We start from the raw sequence: 9,257 nt of genomic DNA, 5'->3' as shown, positions 1-9,257 counted from the left end.
GTCTCAAATCAAACACTGATGCTACGCACTAACAGGAAATGACGCGACAGATTCTTCTTCTACTACTATTTAACGATGGTTGCAACCATGTTTGAACGCTATCGCCACCTGCTGGCAGCACGTTTGGAAAAAGAAATAAAGAAAAAATATTCGAATATAAGCTACTATCAGCACCGAAGACGTCTCATCCTCATGCAAATATCCTGTAAGTATATGAATATATATGCATTTATATATGATGTAACTTCCGTTTACAACCTCACTAAGATGGAGCTGTTTAGTGTAGATAGTGTCCATCGAACCATACTCAGTTTTGTGGGCGTTTTAGTAATTTAGTGTGCATGGAGCACTAAATTACTCATACTAAGAATTAAGGCGCATTTACGCACTAAAAATACTAACTTTGAGTACGCTAGTATGTGAATTTGAGACACAGCATGACTTATTGAAGGTAAATTAATGATTACAGATGTAACAAATTAAATACTACATTGTTCTGCTTTAATTCGATAAATTCGCATGAGATTATGCAAAAATTGAAAAGGGTTTTAATCACTAAATTATGTTTTGACTTAACGACACGGACTTGGGTGAAAGTCTGGAGAAACCAAACATGTTAGATTAATAGAAAGTGTGGAAATTAATGTAAATATTTATGATTTTAAGAGACCTATGTAACAATAAAACAATATATATACTGAATATATATACTGTATATATATATATAGATATATATATATATATATATACATGTATATATATATATAATATATATATATAATATTTACATAAATTTCCACACTTTCTATTAATCTAACATGTTTGGTTTCTCCAGACTTTCACCCAAGTCCGTGTCGTTAAGTTAAAACATAATTTTGTGATAAAACCATTTTCAATTTTTGCATAATCTCATGCGAATTTATCGAATTAAAGCAGAACAATGTAGTATTTAATTTGTTACATCTGTAATCATTAACTTACCTTCAATAAGTCATGCTGTGTCTCAAATTCACATACTAGCGTACTCAAAGTTAGTATTTTTATATATATATATATATATATATATATATATATATACATGTATATATATATATATGTATATATAATAAAAACTCTATATTACGTAGTGTAAAATATTATATATTGTAGAACAAAGATAGAAAAAAGCGATACAATTATAAAAGAAAACCACTCTTAATTGAGTTTTTATTGATTTAAAAAGGGCCACATTTATACCAAAGTTCACAAAATACCAACGTTAAGCCAGTAAACGTCATGATGTTCCTCTTAATTTTTTTAATATTCTCATTGATTAAAACAGATTTTTCCATTTTCCGATTTATATTTGAATCTATTCACATGTAAATTAACATTCAATACAATTTGATCCAATACCAATTATTCATTTAAGACTTTTCACCATGAGAAAATATTTGTTTTGCATCATTTAAACAATATGTTCGAACAGTATCTCCACTCATGCATATGAAGCAACATCAGCTCAGCTCGTGGTCAATGAGTGACTTGACATGTGAACACGTGTGAAGCTCTTTGAGGTCAACGACCTGTAATGGGTTCTGATCCATCTTCTGCGAGTGTCACCTCCGCAGAGACGTTCGAGCTCATTTATATAACTAGTTAATAAACACGTCCGCCCGCTGTGAACGGTTCTCCGTGCAAAACTTTGAAAACGTTCCTAACTAATTAAAACCGGATTTAGTTCCGTCACTGACAGCGTCTGTTACGCAACCTCGGAATATGATTATCTGTTAATAACCTCCCAGTGAGAGCGGCTCGGATGCTTGAGCGGCGCTGCCACCGAAAAGCTGTCGGCGTGACCCGGTTTATTATTGGGAGAAGAAAATCCTTGATCTCAACTCCGGGGATGATGGTGCACGACGTCTATGCAAATGAAGGGGATTTAACGCTGTCACTGGTTCACGCCATACAAGACAAACATGCTCAGTCTTGGAGAGTAAAAGTGTGAACACTCGCTCTAACTCTAGTCTCTCCTGGATGCCTGTGCTTGACCTAAATTTAATTTCTACGTAAAGAGGCGTCTTCTGTAAACTGTGTCTTATCAGTTGATGACGATCTAAAGTTTGTAAAGTTCAAAAGTGTTTGAGAGCAGATAAAATATCCTTGAAGTATTCTGCAGTAGTTTGAGGTTAATGAACCTCATCTGCTAATATAGGTCACTCTGTCCCTGAAGGACTATCAGGGTCTGGTTGAAGGTTTGTCACCCACACCTTCTTTTGAAGTCCAAAAGTTACACCCATGTCAGACACATATCATTGTGGTGATAATCGTAGTAATAATCCAAGATTATTTTCCGATATAAGGTCATCTTTTTCACCAAATAACTATACAACTTATCAGGTGCTAAGGAGCCATTTTGGAGCTGAGCCAAAAGGCAAAAGATCAACTGGTCGTTCCGTTTTCATTCTCGTTATTGGTCACAGGCTTTTGTTGAAGTTACTGTCGCGGTGTCGCGGTGTCGCGGTGTCGCGGTGTCGCGGTGTCGCGGTGTCGCGGTGTCCCGGTGTCACGGAGTCGCGGTCACAGTCGCGATATCGATAGCGGTTACGGTTACGGTTACGGTTACGGTTACGGTTACGGTTACGGTTACGGTTACGGTTACGGTTACGGTTACGGTTATGGTTACGGTTACGGTTTATGGTTACGGTTATGGTTTAGGTTTGGGGTTGGGGTTGAGTTTACGGTTACGGTTACGGTTACGGTTACGGTTACGGTTACGGTTACGGTTACGGTTACGGTTACGGTTTAGGGTTAGGGTTGGGGTTGGAGTTGGGGTTGTGGTTGGGGTTGGGGTTGGGGTTGGGGTTGAGTTTACGGTTACGGTTACGGTTATGGTTTAGGTTTGGGGTTGGGGTTGAGTTTACAGTTACGGTTACGGTTACGGTTACGGTTACGGTTACGGTTACGGTTACGGTTGCGGTTGCGGTTACGGTCACGGTTACGGTTACGGTTACGGTTACGGTTGCGGTTACGGTTACGGTTACGGTTACGGTTACGGTTACGGTTACGGTTTAGGGTTAGGTTTAGGGTTAGGGTTGGGGTTGGGGTTGGGGTTGGGGTTGGGGTTGGGGTTGGGGTTGGGGTTGGGGTTGGGGTTGGGGTTGAGTTTACGGTTACGGTTACGGTTACGGTTACGGTTACGGTTACGGTTACGGTTACGGTTACGGTTAGGGTTGGGGTTTGGGTTGGGGTTGGGGTTGGGGTTGAGTTCACGGTTACGGTTACGGTTACGGTTACGGTTACGGTTACGGTTACGGTTACGGTTACGGTTACGGTTACTGTTACGGTTGCGGTTACGGTTGCGGTTGCGGTTGCGGTTGCAGTTGCGGTTGCGGTTACAGTTAGGGTTACGGTTACTGTTACGGTTGCGGTTACGGTTGCGGTTGCGGTTGCGGTTGCAGTTGCGGTTGCGGTTACGGTTAGGGTCCTCTCTGACAAGGTTCCACTGTAACTAGGCTCTAAATAATTCCCCAAATAACCTTTTAGATGGAGAGGGAAGTGAACTCATGTACACACTGATTAAATACAATTTGTGTAGTGAATCTTTCTCACACGGGCTGATCCACATACTACGGAAAGCAACATTTCTACCACAATATTCAGCGAACAAAGCACTAACTAAAAACCTCAGTTTCCCAGAACAGTGAAAGAAAAGCGATAAGGGAGAATGCACTAAATTTGGAATTCCGTCCCAGATACCGGAGACCCAAATCCAGGAGTCACGCAGGGCTCTTGGACCCAAAACTGCTTGCTGTCCTTGACAAACGCTGTCTCCTAATGTGCTGTTTATTCATATGACAGACTGGATAAGAGCCTCAGTAACAGATCCAGATTCCTGTGCATTATTGATACCGCCCCATTTTTATCCTCTCTTCAGTGAGCAGCTCCTTTCATACATATTCATGATGCCGTGAACATTCCAATGTCTCTACTGTCTTACGAGGACTTGATGTGTGATCCCTCTACTCTTCAAAGACGTCGTTAACAATCCCGGTTATAATCAGTTCTGAAACCAAAACGTTTTCTGGTGAAAAATAAATCAGACATTGATGATTTGATCGAATAAACTATCCTTAACTTCAACTGTAACTTATCCTTACACAATACAACATCTCGTGCTCTCCATGGTGCTGATTTTTGGTCACGCTTGGCAAAAAAAATAAGGAAAATCGATATGGAATATGAGGAAAGACTGGCCTCTAGTGGAGAGTTTATAGAAGTACAACTTCAAGGTGGGAAGTTTGAAGCGTCATTAGAAGGGCGTCGTAGGAAGAACAGTAAAGTGTAGGTGGTTGGTTGGTTTAACTCGTGGGTGTGGACCCAAGAAAATGAATGTGTTACATCATCATTTTTAACTATAATCACATGTAATACCTGTTTTAAAAGACCTCGTAAAGTTAAACCTTGTACAAAATAAAATCTGTCCATGAAAATATGAACGTGTACATAAGAATAGTTTTTTTTTCTTGTTTTCCTGTATTTTATTTTAATATTTAATATGAGAGTTAAATGCAGCTGATTTATTGTAGTATCTCTGAAAACCTTTTTTTTTTTCTTACTCAGATGGCAAATAAATGTTTTATTTTCCCTGGTCCGGAGCCTGAACCCCTGATTCTCTGTTGAAATATCGTCCGGCATCAATTAGGTTACCTAAATATGAGCAGGTCACAAAGGTCATCACTTAACCAGGTTCCCTGGTACAATCTGAGTGGATTCCTAGTTTTTAAATTCTCCATGGACGCCAAATAACCTCATTTTTAATCCATGGGGAACATGTGCAAAACTGGATATTTGGCCTATTTTCATCACCAACGATAGATAACCTCGTTAATCTCTTGTCATTATTCCACATCATATTCTTTTATTTTATTTTCTAATCAGCATTTTAACGTGTTTATGAGACGTTAAGGGTTTAATAGGCTGTGAAGTCAACCTCGGCCAACAGAGGCCGCCAAACACAATAACAAGACATGTTTTAACAGTTTGAAAAAAATGTATCTTTAGATTAAACTTGCTTTTTTATATGATTATTATATTTATTTTTAATTATTTTTAAAAATATATCAAATGCAGTACATCCCTCACCCATTCAAATGCTATAATTAATTGGTCAACATACCAAAAATACAAAAAAAATGAATAATGTCTGAATAATTTTCTGAAAGTTTTAAAAAGAAAGAAAAAAAAGGTTTATAGCGTTTTTGGTCATTTTATAATAAGTCAACTAATGTGAAAACCCAACTCTCCTGACACACATATTGTAAATGTTGAAGTCTTCCTCTCCAAGATCCTCATTATCACCTTGTTTTGAACTTATTACATCACATGTTATTGTTACTTCAGTGTAAATACTATATATATATGTATGTATATAGATATATACATACATATATATCTATAGATATATATATCTATAGATATATATCGCTAGATGGCAGCAGTTATTACCTCCTCTGTAGCCAAGATCCCTTGTTGACTGAGGACGAGAGGATACAGGGATCTCCAGCAGCTTGATGTTTGGCCTTTTTTTTGGTTTGAAAACAAATGAGAGCAGTCTCTCTCTCTCTCTCTCTCTCTCTCTCTCTCTCTCTCTCTCTCTCTCTCTATATATATATATATATATATATATTTTGTTTCATCATAATATAATGAAAATGATTGAACAAAATTTGTTTTTTAAGGACACGTAACATCAAATTACTAGTTTTTATCAGCTTGACCTGTTTCAGTTTCACACTTTGACGTCCCTTATATTGTAAATATATTTTATTTTATTTTCTGGGAGTATCAAGAGTCACACGTTAATGTCATATCAGTGTAAATACAATATATTTGTATTAATTTAACAGTAATAATTAATAGCACAGTAAAAACTCAAATAAAAACACTGACAGATGAACGCCGGGGAAAAAAACAGATAAATACTAACAATAAACACAATTTAATATTTTTCGCAAGAACTACTATGAGCATTAAAACGTTTCGGTGAAGAGTCGCGGTTGGCTGTGGGCTGGAGGAGCAGAGAGTGACGGGTCACTGAACATCCGGGTGTCCGCAGAGCGCAGACTCAATCCCCGCCGCAGTTCTACTGCGTTTCCGTAGCCCGCGCGCTACCCGCTGAGCTCAGGCTGTGGGAAGCAGCTCACGGACGCCGTCCATCTCGACCGAATCACGCCGAACCCGGGCCACGCAAATGGCGGAATCGACCGTGTGACGGCGGAAGGACGGGCGACACCGATGCTGCTGGTTCTGGTTCTGGACGCGGGCGACACCAAACCCCCCCCCCCGAGAAGATGAAGCGATAATAACTGTGCGTTATTACGGCTAACTAGCTAGCGGCTAACCCTCCTCCTCGATCCGATTCATGGTCGTTGTCTGCTCGGGAGGAAAATGAAGAAGTTCAACATCAGGAAGGTTCTGGACGGACTGACCGCGGCTTCCTCGTCCTCCTCCGCGGCACCTCAGGCGGGGAACCCGAAGGAGAACGACGTGGTCCAGGAGACCCTCCAGTCCGAGCATTTCCAGCTCTGCAAGGTGGGTTTTTATTTGTGTCAGATGACCAGCGCTCCTGGTGTGGCCTCACGTGACTGGACACCTGTGAATGACATCATTATGGGATGTTTTATGGCAGTGTTTGCTCTGCACTGAATGTCCCCTCGAGCCACTGTCTTCACTCACTGCAGACACAACAAACACACAACCTTTTTTTGTTGTGTGTGTGTTTGTTTTAATCTCACATGTGTCAATGTTGATCGTCGTTGCTTCAATGTGTGTACGTTCAATATGAGAGGCGTGTGTCTGCGAGAATCAACATTACGGTATACGGTGATACTGTAGTAGTATGTGTAGTATTGTTCGAGTACTTGACTCTGGTGTTGTAGTATTTACAGACCACGTGACTCTTGACGAAGTCGTAACTGCTTTCATTTGTTTTGAAATCAAAATATGTTCAAACATCAGCTTTAAAAGCTGCTGGAGTCACTGTATCCTCTCGTTCTCAGTTGTAACTCCTTATATTTGTTTTCAAACCAAAATATGTCCAAACATCAGCTTTACAAGCGGCTGGACTTACTGTATCCTCTCGTCCTCAGTTGTAACTGCTTTAATTTGTTTTCAAACCAAAATATGTCCAAACATCAGCTTTACAAGCGGCTGGACTTACTGTATCCTCTCGTCCTCAGTTGTAACTGCTTTAATTTGTTTTCAAACCAAAATACGTCTAAACGTCAGCTTTAAAAGCTGCTGGAGTCGCTGTATCCTCTCATCCTCAGTCATAACTGCTTTCATTTGTTTTGAAACCAAAATATGTCAAAACATCAGCTTTAAAAGCTGCTGGAGTCACTGTATCCTCTCGTCCTCAGTTGTAACTGCTTTCATTTGTTTTCAAACCAAAATATGTCCAAACATCAGCTTTAAAAGCAGCTGGAGTCACTGTATCCTCTTGTCCTCAGTCCTAACTGCTTTCATTTGTTTTGAAACCAAAATATGTCCAAACATCAGCTTTAAAAGATGCCAGAGTCCACTGTATCCTCTCGTCCTCAGTTGTAACTGCTTTAATTTGTTTTCAAACCAAAATACGTCTAAACGTCAGCTTTAAAAGTAGCTGGAGTCACTGTATCCTCTCGTCCTCAGTTGTAACTGCTTTTATTTGTTTTCAAACCAAAATATGTCCAAACATCAGCTTTAAAAGCAGCTGGAGTCACTGTATCCTCTTGTCCTCAGTCCTAACTGCTTTCATTTGTTTTCAAACCAAAATATGTCCAAACATCAGCTTTAAAAGATGCCAGAGTCCACTGTATCCTCTCGTCCTCAGTTGTAACTGCTTTAATTTGTTTTCAAACCAAAATACGTCTAAACGTCAGCTTTAAAAGATGCCGGAGTCACTGTATCCTCTCGTCCTCAGTCATTGAATTGTTCTTTTATCAGTGGAGGGCGTCATGACTGCTGCCATCTAGAGGCTGGAAGTTTAATTGCAAAACAAAAATTCTGTGAATATTTGGAGAAAAAAAAAGATACAATTGAATCCCTGAACTAAACAGTAGTTTAGAGTACTACACAATTTGGCGTCAAATAGAATTGTTTTTATTATAATTTGATCAAATCCTAAAATCCAAACGACCCAAACTTCCTCCTCTTTACTAATTATTAAAAAAAATACTAGTTTTTTTAAAACTGACATTTTAAGGAAGACAGCTTTTACTGTAACTGTCAATCAAATATGTTGTTTTGAGACATCTGAAATGTATTTATATGTATATATATATATATAAATATGATATGAACTCATGAAACTCTGGCTTTATTTGTATTTTTCTAAATCTGAGGTTATAAATATCCTTCAAGTTACTGTAAAGTTGTATTCCCGGTCAAACAATAAACATTGACAAGATCCACGAGGCTGTTTTACCAAAGTTGCAGGAAAAGTAAAAGGTCGTGTTGTTGCTGAGTCAGGAAGTAGCCACATGATATGGTCACGTGACGCTGAGGTCGAGGCGTTCCCTCTCCCGGGATGTTCACACAAAAGACACTCTTTTTTTCACGAATACACAAGAGGACGACACTCCCTGAGTGAACGAGACAATACTCCATGAGAGATGTCTCTTTGCACGACTTTGATTAGAAAAAAAACACAGTAAATCAAGGATCTTTCAGCCAGTAATACAGGATCTGGTGGCAACAAACACACCCAGAAGAACCAGCTCTCCAGCTTTTTTCCTCTTCCTCTCTCTCCCGACCGGGATCAGAACAGGTCAGCTCTCTTAAGTTACTGTGGTGGAGTGAGTCATGTAGAAAAAACACATCCTTCTCTTATTAAAACACCGTCGACACCGCCTCCACTCACTGACCACTAATAAGTCGAGTGTTAATCTCAGCTTCCTTCTCTTCCCTCGCGTGGCCTTCACTGTCGAAGGATGACTTCAATATACTATCTAAAAGCTGCTGGAGTCACTGTATCCTCTCGTCCTCAGTCGTAACTGCTTTCATTTGTTTTGAAACCAAAATATTTCCAAACATTAGCTTTAAAAGCTGCTGGAATCACTGTATCCTCTCGTCCTCAGTAGTAACTGCTTTCATTTGTTTTCAAAGCAAAATATGTCCAAACATCAGCTTTTAAAGCTGCTGGAGTCACTGTATCCTCTAGTCCTCAGTAGTAACTGATTTCATTTGTTTTCAAAACAAAATTTGTCCAAACATCAGCTTTAAAAGCTGCTGGAATC

General features: G+C 39.3%; 1 protein-coding gene across 4 annotated transcripts in view; it reads left to right on the top strand.

Annotated features, from left to right (window-relative positions):
* The first annotated feature begins 6,083 nt into the window (after positions 1 to 6,083).
* stxbp5b (syntaxin binding protein 5b (tomosyn)) overlaps positions 6,084 to 9,257 on the top strand; it is a 48,118-nt gene continuing 44,944 nt past the window's right edge. For 2 of the 4 annotated variants that reach the window (XM_087780634.1, XM_087780633.1), the window contains exon 1: positions 6,085 to 6,573. In XM_087780634.1, the coding sequence (XP_087636760.1) occupies positions 6,430 to 6,573 (144 nt within the window). In that variant the 5' untranslated portion in view covers positions 6,085 to 6,429. Of the gene's footprint in view, positions 6,574 to 9,257 lie in introns of all 4 variants that reach the window. The other 2 variants (XM_087780632.1, XM_087780635.1) reach the window with 2 other exon arrangements.

Source organism: Callionymus lyra, chromosome 18 (assembly GCF_982586985.1).
Source record: "Callionymus lyra chromosome 18, fCalLyr1.hap1.1, whole genome shotgun sequence".
NCBI lineage: Eukaryota > Metazoa > Chordata > Actinopteri > Syngnathiformes > Callionymidae > Callionymus > Callionymus lyra.
This window is presented reverse-complemented; position numbering and strand designations above follow the sequence as displayed.